Genomic DNA, 19,928 nt, shown 5'->3' on the forward strand with positions numbered 1-19,928 from the left:
CAAGATGCAGACATGATACAAGTACCACACAGGCCATGGGTGATTCCAGAAGGGCAGAGCAGTGTGAAGTGAGGTCTACTTATTTAGTCCCCGTGGAAGAAAAGAAAAGATTGTATACGAACAATGCATGTTCTCAAAATACCTTGGCTCTGAATACAGATCAACTTTTTCAGTCACAACTTTATAGACATCCGATGAGACCATTCTCACACATGAAAATGGGCCTAGGAGAGCCCTGGCTCTGGTTGCCATCTGCTCAAAGCCTTTCATTTTCCCATCCTGTTACACAGTGGGACATAAACTGTAAGATGTGCACACAGCTCATCAGAATTAAAATGCTCTCAGTGTGTGCATCTCTAAGAAGAGGGTGCAGGAAGCCTCCTAATTAACTTGCCGTCTTAGTGTCACGAAGCAAATAGATGTAAAGAAACGATCCCTTTTCCTTCTTCAAGTGCACCTCACTGATGTCTGCAAGTGACTTGTGTCTCTGAATAATAAACTAGGAATTTATCAACCTAGTTTTACTACTAAAGCATTTGCTTACCTTTTTTGTATGAGTGATGGTTTTTAAATGCAATGGTTTATCAGCCAGGAGGAAAACAGGGATTTTTTTAAATTGCTTTTATATTTCGCTGTCTAACATCCAGAGCCTACACAGAACAAGCCATTGTGTTGATCTATGGTATAACAACAATTATATGATCCCATTCTTTAGAAGTCCTGTTCTTTGGAAGCTTCCCACATTGGTCTGGGGAGATGGCTCAGTGGTTATAAACATCTGTAGCTCTTCCCCAGGATCTGAGCTTAGTTCCCCAGAACCCACATAGCAGCTCACAACTGATCCTGTTCCAAGGGATCTTCTTCTGACCTCTGCAGGCACCAGATACATACATACAAAACACACATATACATGCAGACAAAATGCACATACACATAAGGTAAAATTTTTAAATCTAAAATTAAAAAAAAAAATCTTTCAGCATTCATAGCAACCAAAAAGTGGAAAACACATAACCATCAATTGGTAAATGAATAATCAAACTGTGGTAGGCCCGCCCTGCAATGGACTTTTATGTGCCCATAAAAAACAAACGGGATTCAGGCTAAGTGAAAGAGGCCAGAAACAAAAGACCCCGGGCTGCGTGACTCCTCTTACATGAACTGCCCCACAAAGGCAGGCAGAGCTGGGAAGCAGACTTGGGGCTGCCTGAGGAATGGGAAGGCGCATATGAGAGCAAGGACTCCCCAGCATGAGGTTTCTCTGGAAAGTTACAGAAACCCTGACACCGGACTGTAGTGCAGGCACAGTTCAAAGAACACATTCAAGCTCGTTGACTTGAATCTTAGAATCGGTGATTTTTATAACACGTAATCTATATCCCAAAGCTATTTTCAAAAACTTGCTGAAAAACAAAGAGAGTCCATGATGTAAAAGTGAAGAACTAGTCTTTGGCTAACACCAGGTGTGGGGACAGGCACCTTTGTCCCAGCTTATAGAGAGGCTGAAGCGGGAGGATCCCTCTACCCTGGGAGTTTGAAGCTATGCTAGACAACTCAGAGAGACACCACCTTACAAAAGCAAAAAAAAAAAAAAAAAAAGGACTCCACCAGGGCAGAAGGGAGTTCCATGATGAAATGACCCAACGGAAATAAGAGCATCGCAGCCCCATCAGAAGGTAAACTGAGGCAAGCGCTCTGCTGTCCAAGTCAGGAGACACGGCAGTAGCTGAGGCATTCCATCCATTTCCAAACACCCGATGAAGGTGATGAAAGAGAAAAGAACCAATAGGGCAGCGTGAAACTCCAGAACCAATTCCTCCAGAAGAATTCTGGGTCCTCTGGGCCATCTAACCATCCCTTAAATAACCACTGAATCATCCCCCTCCTCTTCCAGAAATGCTTGCACCCTGCATCAAAGAGCCATAATTGCAAAGTTACCAACCAGATGAGCATGTCACTTCAGACCCAAGTGCAAATACCAATCAAACCCGACCAGGCTGGAACAGCACCATGGACCAGCAGCACCCTGGTGTATAAACCTGACTCCTAGGCCTTCCCCCAAGATGGTCCATGGGTGTCCCACTCATCCTGTTAAGATTGTGTTTTAGACACATTCTCTTTTTGATGTCACAAGCGAACTAAGAAAGAAACCAGCACATGGAGTATTAACTACTTGTCATTCACATTAGGATGCGCATGTTTCAATACATTTCCAAGAACAAAATCTCAGTGCAGGGGAGATGGCCACGCATTTGTCTAAGAGCACTTGCTGCTCATTTGGAGAACCCAAGATTAGATCATAGCACCCACACCAAGCTGCTCACAAATTCCTGTCACTCCAACTCCAAGGAATGAAAATCTAATGCCCTTTTCAGACCTACACACACGCACATGCACAAATAAAAGGTAAATAAACTCGGTTACCTGTCCAGGGCAATGGCAGGAAAGCTGAGGACAGTCACCGAGCAGAACACCTTGTGTAGGAATTTAAGCACCTTGCAGAAGAGCATCGTGTAGATCCACCAGCAGCAGTGAGGGCTGGTGCTCAGGATGATGTCGAAGGGCACGCAGACCACGCTGGCACAAATCCCGGAGCAGGCCAGGTTTTTAATGAACCTGTTGGTGACAGATTTGAACACGGTCGTGCGGCAGGTTGACCATAACACCGTGAAGTTCCCTGCCCAGATATGGAAAAAAAAAAAAGGGAAAAGTGAATTAAGGATTTAAATAAAGAAGAAAAATGACCCAAAAAAAAGGGAAGGTAAACACGGGTTAAATATCTTAACGTGTTAAGAATTCATTTCAAGGCTATTCAAGGATATAGTATCATTTTATGCAAAATTATTAGAGCACATACATACCAAAAATTCTACATGAAATTTCAGTGCAACGTTGCTATTTAATTCCAGGTAAAAGATACTCTGCAATAATGGCACAGTCTTATCAGCAATATAACAATTAATCAGTCAGGTCTCAGGGAGTCTATTTTTATTTTAATTTTTTCTTTTAAGGCCAGGTCTCACGTAGCTCACAGTGGCCTTGAACTAGTGACTTAGCCAAAGATGACCTTAGACTTCTGATCCTTCTGAGTGTGTTCACCACACCCAGTTTACAAAGAGTTCGTAATTCAGACCTAGGGCTTTGTGCTTGCACCAGCTGGTGGCCCCGCCCATCATGAAGTCTACTCTTCTCAAATTTGCCAGTGGCTTCCACGTGTAGAGCTCTCCACGCGGAGCACACAGGACAGGTAACACTCATAATTTACAATTTTCTAGTAACTCACAGAGGGAAGCAAGTGAATTTTAATGGTGTATTTTTATCTAGCCCAGCTAATCCTAAACATCGTGATTTGTTTAACCCAATTAATCCCAAATACATGTATGATTCAACACATCGTTACCGATAAATTGTAGATAAAATATTTTTACATTCCTGCTTTTGTGCTGTCTTCAAAATCCAGTGTGCCTTTTTGAGCATTGCTTTAAAAAAAAAAATTCCAGACTACCTCAGTTTGAAGTGTTCGCATTTGAAGTGCTTTGAGGCACCAGCAGTAATTCACGTGCTTTCTGCTGCTCTCATACACACCACGGTCAGAAACAACCCGGGTGTGTCATCTGGGAAACGAGAACTGAAGCAGAAACTCTGGAAGAGTGCTGCTTACCAGCTTGCTCTCCAGGCTCAAGATAAGCCACCTTCCCGTCCCCAGCCCTGCTGCCCGTGGGTGGCACTGCCCCCTACAAGTGAGCAAGAAAATGCCCCACAGAGCTGCCACAGGCCAATCTGATGTTAGTATTTCCTCAGTTAAGTTGCCCCCTTCCCAGATGACCCTTGTTTGTGTCAAGTTGACAAAACAAAACAAACACCAACACCCACCAGTACCTGTAACTGGCGACCCAAACACAGGACCGTGAAATTCTAGATTTTGTATAACAATGGCCTCATCAAGCACCTCTCTTTGATGGCTCTCCTCCCAGGGCTGCCACCGCTTCCACAGCCTACTTTCTCCTAGTTTGTTCCTACCCTCCCACTTCCTTCAGCTTGTGATTGGTCTTTCTAGTCACTGATGCTACATACAGCATCTTCCTAGTTAGACCACCTGTTCCCGTGACTTCCCATCAAAATGCTGATGACCCCAGATTCATGTCCCAAAGGAGCCTTTTCCTCTCTCCAGACTCCTATTTCCAGCCAAGCCTGATTCCTTATCTATCGCTCTCTCGATGTGTCAGCCTCCAGGACCTGTGTGTACAGTCTGGTGTCTGCCCTTCTAACCTCGCACCTTTCCTCCTCTGGTTTGCAGGATGTCAGCTCTCTGGCTGCTCTTGAGTGTCTTTGTGCAGCATTTCTAGATTGCCCAGAATGTTCTTCATACATTTGGTTCCTCTTAATCCAGGTTTTAGTCTAAATACTGTCTCCTCCAAAAGGCTCTGACTCTCTCTCTCTCTGTTTTAAACCCTTGCATTCCCTCCTCCACTGTACATCATTACCATACCCTACTGTTCCTTTACAGTACATCCCTGATTATTATTAGCCATTAGTTTCTCTCTCATTGGAGGAAAAATATATCACCCTTGCTCAGTTACAAGTCCACACACAGCTCAATATTAGGAGAGTAGGCATCTTATAAACAACTGTTTATAAATGAATTTATAAATTTGCCTGGGCAGACAGTCCCTGCAGTGAAGCTATCCATTTGGGGGGGTATGTATTTCATCATCAGCGTTTCCAAACTAATCTGAGTCACAGTGACATACTGGGTGGAGGCCTGTTTGGGACCGAGGACCTACAACTGCACTGGCCCCACAGCTTGTATATTTTAAAGGCTCTGAATTCAACCCTCGGACTCCTAGACACGGAGCCTGCAGCCCGTCAAGCTGCCCAGGGCCCATCTTCAGATGTACCTCACAGCCTGTCCTGCCTCGGTTCATTCCGTAACTTGGTCATCCCCCTAAGGACACTGCTTGCTCTTGTGTACCTGCCCGGAGGATACCTGCTAATAAGCCAATCTGACAGCACAGCCACGCACTGTGGGAAGGACATGGTGCTGCTAAGCAGTTCACAACATATCCAGAGCTCCAGACAGGGTCACTCCAAGGAGCTGCCTTGCTCTCTGAACGTGTACAGAACTTATTGCCAAGTTCTCAAACACAATGTTCTGTGATCTTCTAGACAATGTAAAATAGCTAGGGCCAGCTGTTTCCAGGAATTCTCTACAGCACTCTGTATTAGTTTGGTGATGGTGACTCGATAAGAAAACATCAACAGTGTGTACACACACACACACACACACACACACACACACACACACTCCCATTTATTCAGGCTAAGAGTTGTTTATACTGATGCCATCTGTCACTGTGGTGATAAGCTGAACAATAATGATTTATGGGAATCCCCCTGCCCATTTGGAAACCTTTCTTCACTGGTACACAGATTAGAGTCTGACCAAAGCATCCTTCTTTACATAGTTTTACAGGCAGGACCTAAAAGTCTGCTCAGATCTATTGATGGAAGAGCCCACTGGAAGATACACATTGCAGTGTCTTTGATCTTCACTGCTAGGGGTATCTTTATCCCCTGAGGGACTTCTCATAAATAAACTGCTCCCTTGGTGAGAACCAAAATCCCGAGGATTTTCTTGTTTTTTTTTAAATGGGCTGTGTGTGCGTGTGTGCGTGTATGCGTGTGCACCTGTGTTGGATAGGGTTGCCCGGTGCATATATGATGGTCAGCCACCATTATGAAACTTCTGGTCTCCAAGCTTCTGCAGGTAGCACCTTTACCAGTTGAGTCATTTCCCAGTGGCCCCACAATCTGTATATTTTAAACAACATACATTTTGGATTTTCAGTCCATAATTTTAACCCTGTCACACCCATATTTAAGCCTCCTTCTGGGGCTGCTGGGCACCTCAGCACTTGGGGCATCCATTCTGAGGTGGTTTGAGTCAGATCTGTAGTCAAATCCCAATACTGCTGAGCCACATGTATGTAAGACATGCCTGGAGAGACCTTCCGAATCAGGAAGATGCCCACATGTCATTACTGTTCTGCTTGTCAACTTGTTGACAGTCGGCATCAGTGAAAGCAACTCTTATCCTGAATGAATGGGAATGTGTGTGTACACGTGTACGCGATTGTGCGTGTGTGCGTGTGTGTGTGTGTGTGTGTGTGTGTGTGTGTGTGTGTGTAAACAACACTGGTGATGTTTCCTTATTGAGTCACCATATGTCACCAAGTCTCCAGCCCCAAGCCCATAATTCATAGTTCATAAACCTACATGACCATTGGGGTCACCTGGAACCTTGTAAAGTGCAGAGCCCCCACATCTAACTCTACTGCATCGGAACCTTGGAGAGTCTGGAAATCTCCAATTTCATGTGCCCAGCAGGAAATTTGGATGGAGAAACCATGACCACTCACTCCTAGCTTCACCAAACCCAGCACCTCAGGAACACTACACTCAGGATTCCTTAAAGAGAAAGAGAAATGCACATCACTCTCACAACATAAAGGCAAACACAGAAATCTCAGAGAACTCTAAAACCAAGCATCCATGGAGCCTGGAGCAATCCTTCCCCATCAGGAATCAGGGTGGAGCTTGACTCCTCTTCAGTGCGGGTCGACCTCCAGCCACAGGGGCAGCTCTTCCTTTGGGAGTAGCAACACCAGACCCAATTTTAATTTTTTTTAACCAACCTTCTTTGATACTTTATATCTCTCCCAACTGACCCATTGGGCAACCAGAAAATATGAGAAGATTTTAATTAGCTTTAATAGATCTATTCCTAGCACCCCTGTTTCATGGAGTGACTTCAGTATACTGGAACTATCTACTTTGCTTTAGACAGAAGAGAGGAAGTTGGGGTGGGGGCAGTTGCTCACTAAAAGCTGTACAGGGGAGGAGACTGCTTGACAGAATGAGAGCCACCCTAGAGGCCTGCTTCCCAGGGTGCCATTCTGGTTGCTGCAGCCTAGGAGCCATCAGGCCTGCTCTAGGTTCTTCTAGTCTGGAACTTCAGGTTTCCCTTGTTTCCCAACGAAAGGCCTTTTTAAGTGGTTACCAAGCTAATGTAGATCTAATTTTTAAAATACAGACAGTGCATATAAATACAAAGAACAAGGGCTGAAGAGATGACTGGGCCACTAAGAAAGCTTACTGCTCTTCCAGAGATGGGTTCCTAGAAACCATGAGAGGCAGCTCACAACTGCTGTAACTCCAGTCTAGGGAGTAACTCCTTTTCTGGCCTGAGTATATGGGTACCTGCAGGCAGATGGCCTGTACGTGTGCACATACACACATCTTTTTTTAAGCCTACAAAAAAAAGAGTAGGAAGTAAAACCACCCAGCGATTACCTACTGAAAACATTAGGAATGCTTTTCACAGATAGGTGCTTCTGTCTGTGCCATTGGTATCAAACTATGCATACTGTACAAGATCGTGTCCTCATGTGGGCTATGTTCCTATAACAATAAGTAAAAGCAAATACATATCATCATCTTGCCAGCTAAATAAGGCAATAGTGCTTTTCAAGCTACACCCCATTAACTTATCTACTGTATACTGGTGGGCTTGTCGAAGCTGTTTCTAATACTCCATTATTATACAAAGCGGGATGGAAAACCAACGTGATTATGTATTGACGAGAAATTCCTATGAGCAAATTTTCTCTGTATGTGTGCATGTGTGTGTGTGTATATGTGTGTGTGTCCAATGACCTCTGCAAATGCCATGAGAAAACTGATTTCTCTGTATACTTGAGGACAGTTTTTATCATTATTTATTTGTTAATTATTAAGATTTCACAGTACTGAGGATTAAATTTAGACCCTTTTAAATGTCAGTCAAATGCTGTACCAAACTATATATCTCCAGGACATTGTACTGTATGCACGCTTGTGTGTGCATGTGTGTGCATGCCCAGGTGTGTGTGCATGTCTGTATGTGCATGTGTGTATGTGTGTGATCACTCCTCGATCGAGACAGTGCCTGACCAATGAACTCCAGTAGTACACCTCTTCCCCCTATCTCTTTCTCCTAGGCACTGGGATTGGGGACGTGTACCACCATGCCCAGCTTTTTATGGATGCTGAAGATGAAAACTCCTGTCCTCAAGCTTGTGACTGAGCCGCATCCACGGCCATTTTTGTTTTGAGGCAGGGTCTCACCAAGTCGCCCAGGGTAGCCTTGAACTTGGCTCTGGAGCTCAGACCTTGAGTTTGTGATCTTCTTGCTTCAGTCTGCCAAGCAGCTGGGATTAAAGCCTATTCCGGGCCTGGCTTCAGTCTCTTACTTCTGTACTGCTACCTTCCTATTTATTCTCATGGACTATATTGGATGTGCATCAGACCTCACCCATTGCTTATGTCATTTACATCTTCAACAGTTACCTCCTTCTACAAACTGGGAGAGATTCCTCAGATCGCCTGCCATTTTATTAAATCTTTTTTTTTCTTTTTTCTTTTTTTTTTTTTTTTTTTTTTTTTTTTTTTTTTTTTTTTGGAGCTGGGGACCGCATCTTATTAAATCTTAATCAGAGGTAATCAAACCCAACTTTTGTGGTGGTTTGAATATCCTTGGCCCGTGGGAGGTGTGGCTTTGTTGGGATAGGTGTGCAGGCAGGCTTTGAGGTCTCTGAGCACTCAAGCTCCACCCAGTGCAAACGACAAGTCTCTCCCCTGGCTGCTTTCTGGACCAAGATGTCGACCTCTCAGCTCCTTCTCCAGCACCATGTCTGCCCATGTCTGCCACCTTCTCAGCAGCCCCAGTTAAACGTTGTCCTTTATGAGTTGCCTTGATCATGGTGTCTCCTTACAGCAATGGAAACCCTGACCAAGACAGTATTTTAGCAGTGTCAAGCAACCTATTCTGTATTCCAACACCGCTATTTTTTGTGGCTTTCTTCCTGTCTATAATCCAATCCTCTTTATGTGCTTGTAGTTTCTTTCAAGTTATGCTACTATATCCGTTCCTGGATGTGTTAACTTTCCCTTTTATTGGGCCTACTCCTTTATTCCTTGTTCAAATAGCCTTTTAAAATATTTTAATTATATTTATATTTATTTTATTAATATGTTTCATAAGTATATTAAAATTATAAAATAAAAATTATACACATAATATATAATATAGAAAATAAATACATAAATAATTGACATATATGTCTTGCAAATAATATGAAGCAAATACATAAATAATAGTATATAGGTATATAAATAATAAATATGTAATGTTTTTACTTTATTTTATGTTTATGAATGTTTTCCATGCATTTAATTTCTGTTATGTAACAAATACAGGCTGTCTCAGTGGAGAGGGCATTGGAGCATCTGGAGCTGGAGTTCAGAGAGTTGTGAGTTGCCCGATGTGGATGCTGGGAACCAAACTCAGGCCCTCTGGAGAGGCAGTAAGCACTCGTAATCACTGAGCCATCTCAAGAACTCCGGGGACAGGGAGGGGCAGAGGGGGCGACACAATGTCATTTGGCCAAGGATATATTACAAATAATAAAGCAATTATAAGAATATTTTTTGTTTCTTTTTAATGTTAAAAATGGCAATATCCATTATCTTCCCATAGGTAGCAGGCAGTCCTCTAATTTCTCACAAGATAAGCAATCAAGAATTTTAATAATAATTTAAAGAACACTATTCATTCCTTTTAACCCTATTACTGGGAAGTCAAAACACCCTAAGGACACTTTTCCGTTTTCTTTCAGCATGACTCTGTGTTCCTTTACACTGATGTTCTTTCTTCAAGTTGGTTATTTACTTATAAAATACATAAATAAGCAAATACATACTGCCAGAGGACAGGAAGGATGAAACCGAGTTCAGTCCATTTAAAGTGTAGAGATGCAAAGGTAACTTGACTAAAGCAGTCAATCCCTATTGCCTCTGGTGAGAAATAATCAATAACTCAAACATTCCAATTCTGCGTATCTTTTATTTAAAATATGATACCTGGCTGCCCCATGCTTATCACCCAGAGTGCAATGAAATGATCCTAGACCTCGTCTTGGTCCTTTTTACTGCTGTAGCAGACCACTGAGGCAAGAGAGCTAGTTGGCAAAGGAAGGGCACATGAGAAAGGAACACCCACCCGACAACACTGCTGCCGCTACCACTGCTACCACCACCACCACCATCACCACCACCACTACCATCACCATCACCACCATCAATCACCACCACCACCACCACCACCACTACCATCACCATCAATCACCACCACCACCACCACCACTACCATCACCATCAATCACCACCACTACCACCACCACCACCATCACCACCACCATCACCACCACTACCATCAATCACCACCATCACCACCACTACCATCACCATCAATCACCACCACCACCACCACCACCACCATCACCACCATCAACACCATTGCCACCACCACTGCCACCATTGCTACCATCACCACCATTGCCGCTGCCACCACCACCACCACCACCACCATCACCATCACCACCATCACCATTGCTACCACCACCACCACCACCAATACCACCACCACCACTACTGCTGCCACTCTCCTGGTTCTGATTTCCATCTCCCAACTGCCTGACACCAAGGAATTTCAGCGTGCCTATCCACCTACAGATGAGCTGTGCTTCCTGTTCTGAGAACCACCACAAATAAGGTTGTAAAAAGGTTTGAATGAAAGAACTCTATCTTAAGTTCAACCCCTTCAAGAGGAAGAGTCTATTTGTCCAATGTTTTGTCTTTAATGGCACTGCCTTCACCTGCTAGCTTGCACAAGGTACCTAAAGGGAGGTCTCTGTGAGGACAGAATTCTGTGGCTGAGCATAGCCGCACATTCTCTCCCTACCATCTGCCAAGGCCATTTCATAAGCCCTCAAATCACACAGGCAAAGCTACTCTGGAGCCACTTGAGTGCATTTCTCTCCTAATGCGCACACTTCACTCTGTGCACGAGCATCTTATCTTTCTGTTTAATCAATAAACTCACTGACTTGCCGCCCTCTGAGTGGCCCTAAAATTCTTCTTTCTTCCTGATGAAGGTTAAGTACACTAGTGCACCTAAGTAGAGGCTCCCTGAGGCTGTGAGGGTGAGTAGCCATTTGATGGTGACAATACCACAGACCAAGCTGTTTAGAAAAGAAATAAGTAACCCAAAAAAACTGAAATTTGGTCTTGAGATGGTTCAGTGGGTAAAAGAACTTGCTACTCAAGCCTGATTATCTAAGTTTGATTCTGGAATGCCATGGTGGAAGGAGAGAAGTGACTTCTGAAAGATATCCTCTGAGTTCCACAAATCCACTATGGCATATGTGCTCATACACACACACACACACACACACACACACACACACACACACACACACACAAAATAAAGATTCAAGCAAGACTGTTTCTTATTGAAAGGATAGAAATGAAGAATCAAGGCACACGTCAGTTAGTTATCTAACCAGGGCTGCTCTGTTTCTAAGATGGCTGCCCGTGCTGTGTCCTCTGGAGGAGGTAGGTGTGACGTAGGAAGGCAAGTAAGCCAATCACCATGTAAGTCTCTTTTACAAGAGCTGTGCTCCCAACTGGAGGGGAGCAGTCCTCATGGCCTAATCTTCTTTTGAAGCCCCACTTTTAAGATCATCATGTCAAATGCTATGCCTCAAACACCAACGTTTTAAAGGGGACACAGTGAAACTGAAGCAAAATTAAGATTCGAAAGCCTGTTTTACTCTGAACCCTTACATGTTCTGCTTGACCCAAACCCTTAAAGGGAACTCTCACTCACCAGAAAGGGAGACTGATCACAAAGGGACAGTGAGGGAGAGACAAGACAGGAGGAAAGAACTTCCTTGGTGTAGAGAAACAAATGACCCCTAAAGAAAATTTGAAGGACACTGCTGAGCTGGGTCAACCCCAGGACGGTGGAGAGGAGATGGGGCATCAACCATGGCAGCTGCACCTTTCAAAGTTCACATCACCAAAGGAAGGCTTAAAGATTGTGTCTTATTCTGGTCATTTAGAAAATTGTCCCCTCTTAATCTATTCAGATAAATCTCCCAGCTACCCAGAAGGCCAATGCTGGCGAGGTGGTAAGTGGATCTTTTGCTGTTGATATTGGTAGAACTCTGAGCACCAACAAGCATGTGAGGGAGAGCTAGCTTATAGCCAGACAGTTATGCCTGGTGGTTTTCAACACAATTCATTCTACTCCCCTCACTTGAAATTTGGGCCCTTTCCTCACTAATAAAGTGTCAATTTGCTATATCTTATGATTAAACTGCCTAATTTCTGCCCTACACTACTTAAGCCGATCGCTATTATCATGACAAAATTATGTTATTTCAGCTACAATTAATTTGATTCAGGCACCCTTTCATTTAAGAAAGATTCAGGGAGTTCAAATTAAGCAGGAATTGAATTAGCAGGAGAGAGCTACACAGTGAGTATATTAAAATTCATGGTGGATTTTAAGCTATCACTTTGAATGAAAAGCATCTTTCCAATTTAGCCTTGGATGGCTGCTTCTTCTCCTTCTTCGAGTACTCGTTCCCAATGAATAATTCAAGAAAGTAGTAATGAGATTCACTGTTGTAATTCCCAAGAATATAAAAAAGGACTCCAATAATGGTCTTGTCTGATCATCTCCCAAGAGGTCATACAAAGGGCTTTAGGTAAGGGCGCAGTAAGCACAGAGGTCCGAGCAGCAACAGTTTCCAAATGGTAAAGCAAATGCCATCAAGATGGCCGTGGCTTTTACTCTTTCAGTCTAAGGCCCTCGAATAGCCCCTTGGGTCCCTCAATACATAAATGAACAAGGTAAAAAAAACAGTCAAGATTATGACTATGAACTAGTCTAAACAACAAGGTTTTGTGGTTTACAAATACCTTCTTCTCTGGTCTCTCATGCTGGCCGCAGCCTTCCCAGAAAGCACGTTACTCTTTGAAAAGAACTCAGAATCACCTGCCCTGTATATCTATGACAGCGGTGAGAGCCATTAAGGACCTCGTGCTCTATTTTCTCTTCACAGGTGCTGTGAACTACACAGTCTGTCTGTACCAGACATTGTGTTAAGGGTTACTTGGCAACCTAACAGCATTGAGGACCGTTAAGAGGTGATTGTTTCCTTAAGACGTGGAAATGCCTTCCTGGGACTGGGTTGCCTTAGGGCAGAGCGTGTTGCCGTGACTTGAGCCTAGTGCCTCCCCTCTTCCTCATACCTGCTTCCTTCCACTCTTCACCCTGAGCTATCTGACCTCATGAAACCCTCACCAAATGCTGACCAGACTCTCAGACTCCCAACCACTACAACTGCGAACTAGATAATCTTCTATTGCGACAGAAAACATCAAAACAACGGGTGTGGAGAGGATGCTTAAAGTAAAAAGGAAGCAGTCTGGTTTGCCCCATCATCAGGTATGCAAACAAGCCAAGCTGACTGCAGAAGGGTGAGCTGTTCCGTGTCCTAGGTATCTACTACACAGGCCATCTCAGGAAGGGGTCTTTGAAGACATCAACGTGTTCCTTCAGAGAATCAGGCATAGTCACATTCCAATATAATCCAAGCCTGAGCACCAGAGTTGGGATCCCAGCACCCAATAAGAAGTGAAGGCATGGACCTGCATATCCCTGAAACCTCAGAACAGAGGGGTGGGGGTGGAGAGACAAAAGTTCCAGATTCAGGGAGAGACCCTGCCTGAAAGCAATAAGCCAGAGAGTGATTGGAGGAAGACACCCAACAGCCTCTTCTGGCCTCCACATGCAAGGTACACACATACATGAATCTATACCACACCCATATACATACATACATACAATCATGCCCACTGGGTAAACAAGTAAGCATCAAAAGCCTTGTATCCTGCTATAATTCTGCTCGCCTTCATCTCACTGCATGAAGCATGTTTGGTTGGTTGGTTGATTAATTTTTGGTTTTGTCATTTGCTTTGGTTTTTTGTGACAGGTTCACTCTACAGAGCCCTGGCTGTCCTGGAACTCACTCTGAAGACCAGGTTGGCCTTGAACTCACAGAGATCTGCCTACCTCTGCCTCCTGAGTGCTGGGATTAAAGCATCACAACCAGCTTGAACCAAGCACGAGTTTTACAATTAAGTGTTGCTTTATAAAGGCCTAAATAAATAGCTTGAAGCTTCCTACGACTTCATCAGACCCATTAGATTTTTTTCCCCTCTGGCTTTATAGACCTACTTACTGATGACAACGGCCCTCAGTCAAGAAGCTGAATGTTTCCTAGCTTCTGTTGTCAACACGCTGTTAGAGCAGGCTGGAGAGATACAGTCAACAAAGACACGTGGGGCTCTACTATAATTAGTGTTCATGCGGTGCTCACACGCTCCACTCTCCCTCCCTCTCTTCCAGTAACTATAATTATGCAGTCGGAGAGGAAAAAATCATGTTGGAAATATTTCCAAGGGCCTCGAGGGTAAAATAATTAGAGGGCTAAGAAAAGAAAGCACATTCTGCTTCAGTCCCCTGGGACCCACACATCTGGAGAGCTGGGGGTTGGGCAAGGTTTGGAATGGGAATTTTGCTCCTTGTCTTCTGGATGGGCCGATCTGACAGTGGCATTAGTTAAAAGTTCAAATTCCATTCCTTTTTCATGGCTGAGTTTGAGAGGGGAAGCAGGAAGAACAGGACAGCCGGGAGCCTGAGCAACCAGGATATGGGTCGTAGTTCTAACAGATCTGAGGTCATTCTCCCATGACTAGGAAGATGGTTTCCCCCTAGCACACCATTTTTGTGTCCTTCAGCACTTTCTCCTGTCCCCCAGGAAGGAGACCAGCAGAGAAGGACGGTCCCAGAGTGAGCAGCTGAATGAACCAGAGCAGCAGATGGAGCTAGAGCTAGAAGGGACCAGATGGTCAGGGCATGGAAGGCTCTGGATGGAAATGACAGGTCTGAAGTTGAGAGCAAGGTCAAGACGAGAACGCATGCATCACTGAGAGGATATCTTACAGAGCACAGTCCCATGAGGACACTCAAAATATGAACATGGAATAAATGCTCAGAGTACTAGGAGTCAATAATTCCCTGGAGGGAGTGAGCGGTTTAAAGTGATGGGATACATTGGCACACTGCTACCATATAAGGAGCCCGATAACTAAGGCACTTGGGGAGTATATTCCTGTAACAAAGGGCAGGACAGTGGACAGAAACAATAGTATTTAAAAAGCCAGCCAAGGGATGGTTCGGCAGTAACAGAGCTTGCTGTAAAGGTAGGACAACCTGAGTTCAATCCCAGAATTCACATGAAGGACAGAATAGACTCCATGAACTTGTTCTCTGACTCACTGTGGGACAAATGCTCTCAGCCAAGACATATGCCCATGCACACACATTCACCTACATACACACACCAACGCACGGAGCTGTTTGTCACACAGGTCCCTACAGGTTCAAAATAAAGCCAGCATGCGCAGGCACATGTATACACATGAACACACGCACGCACACACACATACACACACACACACACACACACACACACACACACACACACACACAGCAAGTTAATTTTTAAAGCAGTTCCTAGCACTTCTCTCTATCTCTTCTGCCTTCCCTCAAGTTGTAGCACAGGATGCTACATGAGGACTAAGAAAGAAAGGAGGGCAGCACATGGAGAGCAAATCAACAGAGAGAATAATTTCTGTCCCACTCACCTCCCCATGCTGAGCGCCATTGTGTATGTGCACTTTCCAGGAGCTATTTAAGGCAACTTGGGCTTACTGTGCCTGAATTTTCCTTGCTGAAAACTGAACAAAAGGTTCCCTTTCTTTGTACCATTTTCTAAGAATCCAAGATTCATGATGATGGTGGCCATAGAGATGCAGATCAACACCAAAGGACTTACCAAACATTTTAGCGTTTCAGCTCCCACCTTTCCCTTCTCACATTAGTTGATTTGAATATCACAGTTATTTGTCATGTAATTTTCCTACAAGTTCAAAATAAACACAGCATGCAACATTATTAGCCTGTTTAAAACATAAATGAGAAGGTATAACCTCTTATTTTCCCATTACAAAACAAGAGACAGAGAGAAATGTTTGCTATCCTGTGAGTGAGTGATTTCCAATCTTAAAGGTCCATTAGAAGCTGGCTTTCCCAGGACGACCAATGAATGTCATTAAGTATATGAATAAAGAAAATAAGATCAAATCTAGAGCTACTCCCTTCCACTAAGCTACACTTCCCATCAGTCTACTCTTGCCACGATTCTTAAGAAGGTTTAAGTAAACAGATATCATGACCATGGATACAGCATGGACTCATTATTCTTAGCTAGCCAAGTAAGGAAGTGAAAGTCACCATATGTACAATGACTAGTGACATGCTACAACTTATAAAATCACCATTTTCTCCCATAAAAAACTTTCTCAAGTTCCCTCACAGGAGGAAGAAAGGGGCATGCCACACAGGACAGACTGTATGCATGGATATAGACAGAAGAATTCCAGATGAGCCATCTACATCTCTCTTGTTTCCAGAGGCAACTAGGCAAGCCTTCAGAGAGAACAGGGATGCTTGCTAATTGTGAACCAGACTGGAAAGAGAAGCATCCTAAGGCCACTGCCCAGTCATCTGCCTTACAATGGCCAATGATGGGAAAATCAGGGCAGAGTTCAAATGACAAAAGCAAGAGTTATTTATTCGTTGTTTGTTGTTGTTACTCCTTTGGGTTTGGAGGCTTAGTTCCTGCCCTGTCCTATACTGTTTGGTTGCACTATGTACACCAGGCTGGCTTCTAACTCAAGAGATACACCTATCTGCCCTTCCCCTCTTCTTCCCCCCTCCCCCTCCCTGCTTCTTCCTCCTCCCCATCCTTCCCCCTCCTCCCCCTCCATTTCTTCCCTCTTTTCTTTCTCCTCCTCTTCCCCCTCCTCTTCTTCCCTCTTCTTCCCTCTTTTCCTCTTCCTCCTCTTCCTCCTCCTCTTGTTCTTCCTCCTTTCTCTCTCCCTCCTCCCTACCCCCTTTCTCTCAAAGGAGTCAGATGTTTCTCATAGCACTGCTGGGAAAGACTATTCTCAGCTCCTGATGACCAGGTCTGTGGTTTTTTTAAAGTTAAGTAGATCAGACATGAATAGCTGCTGGGGAATTGGGCAATATTTACCAAGACAAAAAAGACAAGCCCTTCTTGGTTGCCCTTTAACATGGGTGGGAAATGATGTTACGCGGCTGAGTGTCCTGATTTTGGGTGGTGGTTGTTGTTTTGGTGTTTTGTTTTGTTTTGTTTTTTGAGATGTTGATTTCTAGTGAGTTCCAGATCAACAAGTTATACTGCCAACCAGCTCACGGCCTGTCTACAGTTACCTGTCCCTGTCTACAGTTCCCCTGGTAATCGATGGAACTGTGAAGATCAATGGAAACAGAGCTTGGCTTCAACCAGAGCATGACTGCTCTATCTACTCCTAACACTGTCGTGTGCAGTGAGCACCAGCTTCCATTTTTCAGGATTGGGCTAGTAGCTTAGGAGAACAAGAGCCCATTCCACGGCCCATTAGTTCCAGCAAAAGAAGTTTATGCAAATCAGTACATTTCCTATACAACACTGGAAGCTAGTCTGTGCCGAAGGTAAGTTTAAGATAAATTATCTGTTTTTATTCCCAGAAATACCTCTTCCAAGCTGCTGCCTGTTTAGATTGTTGCCCTTGAGAGTGCTAATGCTCCCCTTTACTCGCCTCTCACGTATGCTGCACTAGTGACATTCTTAAAGCAATACTAAACATATACGTCAGAGCTAACTCATCACGAAGCCAGCCTTCTGGGTTGCTACCTCTGGGGTTTTGTACAACACAGTTCTAAAGAGAAAAGTGGAATCTTTTGGTTTTTAGGTTAATTTTGTGGTGATACACTATTTTTAGTTGGCATTAGTAATGCAGTTTTAAATATCTGATAGCTTTTTAATTTCTTCAATTTTATGTGTATGGGTGGTTTTGCCTGCATATATGTGCCCAGACTTCAGATCCCCTGGAACTGGAGTTATGGACAGTCGTAAGCTACCATATGGATGCTGAGAATCAAACCAGAGTAATCTGAAAAAGCAGCTAGTGCTCTGAACTGCAGAGCCATTTCTCCAGCCCCTTAGGATAGCTCTTTGATGAATATGAATTGCACATACACTCTGTAGTCTTTTTCCATATTAAGTTTTCTCATGTTGACATATTTCCTTATACAATGAACTAATCAACTAGGGAAATGGAAAATGTTCTCAGATTTAGTTAATGAGGTAGTAGAAATAAAAGGTTTAATGGAAAGTTGAGAATCATAAATGTAGAAACCCAAAACTGTAGAAAAGACCTGTCCTTGGTCCCCAGAAGCCACATACAAAAGCCAGCCACAGTGATGCCCACTGTGATACAAGTGTTGAGGAAGAGACAGGTGGATCTATGGGGCTCACTGGCCGGCCAACCTAGACTACTTGGCAAGGTCCAGGCCGGTGAGATATTATCTCAGTAAACAAGCTGGCAACCCTTAAATTTAGGATGACATGTGAAGTTGTCCTCTAGTTTCCACATGCATATGTGCACATACATGCACACATACATGCATACATGCAGACACACTTATACGTGCATGCACACATGCATGCACGAATGAGCGTACACACCACACACACACACACACACACACGCACACACACACACACACACACACACACACACACACACACACACACACTGAAAAAAATCCAAGGGCAAAGCTAAAACTGAGGTATGTGATCAATTAGGTAAAATATGCCATTTTCTTTTCTAACCCCTAAGATTGGAGCCCACTTTCAGGATTTGAATCTAAATCAACAGGTTGACTTGCCAAGTTTTGACTGTACACCAAGATTGAGCGCTCAAGGTCTTTCATTTCATACATCCTTGTCCCCATTATGTCTCAACTTATTCAAAAACTTATGGGGGTAAAATGTCAGCAAGAAGCCTAACTTAGTGACCAAGTCTTAGAGCAGAGTTGGAAGCAAAGCCACTACTGTCTCCTTGTGACACCCTTAACTAAGTCTTCCATATAAACTTTGACTCACAGACCCCTGAGCCTCCGCCAAGTAAGTAACCCCCTGCTTGAGTTCTGTGCCATCAATGTTTTTATCTAGGAAGTTAAAGTATTTTCATTTGTGATTTGTTCTTCTAGATGGCCTTGGGCAAGCGGGTCTATTCTGAAACATGTTCCTATTACGTGACTCACTCACTGTTGTTTTAAATGAAAAACAGAGAAAAGATCTTCATAATAAAATTCAAAAGGACAAACGCATTCATTTTATGTGTTAAGAGGAAGTTTCGGGTTAAAATCCTTGCAATGTTTAAACATTTAAAACTAACTACACGTCCTTTGTTTCTTTACTGCAACCAAAGTTAATGTTTCATATTACTTAGTTTTAAAACTGATAATTTACTCTTGACCAAAACTATACTCACCAATTTCTAATATTGTTGTGTTTTATAAAAAAAAAAAAAAAAGGAAAAGAAGCCAGGGATATGTTTAGCGGAGGTGTGGCATGGTGTGGGGAAAGGGGGTGCCTCTGCATGCCCATGGTGAGGCTCCCTTCCCCCTGAAGCACCACCCATACGACAGATATGATATAGAAATAGAGTTTACTTAGGGCATGGAGAGGGGAGTTGAGGAGGTAGTAGAGACAGAGACAAAGCCGGGGGTGGGGTGGGGGGGGGAGGTGCTTATAGAGGAGCAGAGGCCAGCCATCCAGCCATGAACAATAGAGAATGGGTGGAGGGGATTGGAGAAGAGACAGGGAAGAGGGTAAGAGAGCAAGGGAGCAAGAGAGGAGGGGGCAGGCAGCCCTTTTTATACTGAGTTAGGCACACCTGGCTGTTGCCAGGTAACTGTGGAGAGGAGCTTAGAAGAAATGCCATCAAATATACTATTGAAATTTGGTAGAAAGTGGCAGAACTGACATTTAAGCCATATC

The 19,928-nt window shown here is 43.8% G+C and overlaps 1 protein-coding gene across 9 annotated transcripts in view; it reads right to left on the bottom strand.

Annotated features, from left to right (window-relative positions):
- Gpr176 (G protein-coupled receptor 176) overlaps positions 1-19,928 on the bottom strand; it is a 100,423-nt gene that overhangs the window by 4,336 nt on the left and 76,159 nt on the right. For 8 of the 9 annotated variants that reach the window (XM_063283010.1, XM_017591434.3, XM_039104132.2 and 5 more), the window contains one exon: positions 2,425-2,677. In XM_063283010.1, the coding sequence (XP_063139080.1) occupies positions 2,425-2,677 (253 nt within the window). Of the gene's footprint in view, positions 1-2,424; positions 2,678-15,851; positions 16,356-19,928 lie in introns of those variants that run through there. The other variant, XM_039104128.2, reaches the window with a different exon arrangement.

This window comes from Rattus norvegicus, chromosome 3 (assembly GCF_036323735.1).
Source record: "Rattus norvegicus strain BN/NHsdMcwi chromosome 3, GRCr8, whole genome shotgun sequence".
Classification (NCBI taxonomy): Eukaryota; Metazoa; Chordata; class Mammalia; order Rodentia; family Muridae; genus Rattus; species Rattus norvegicus.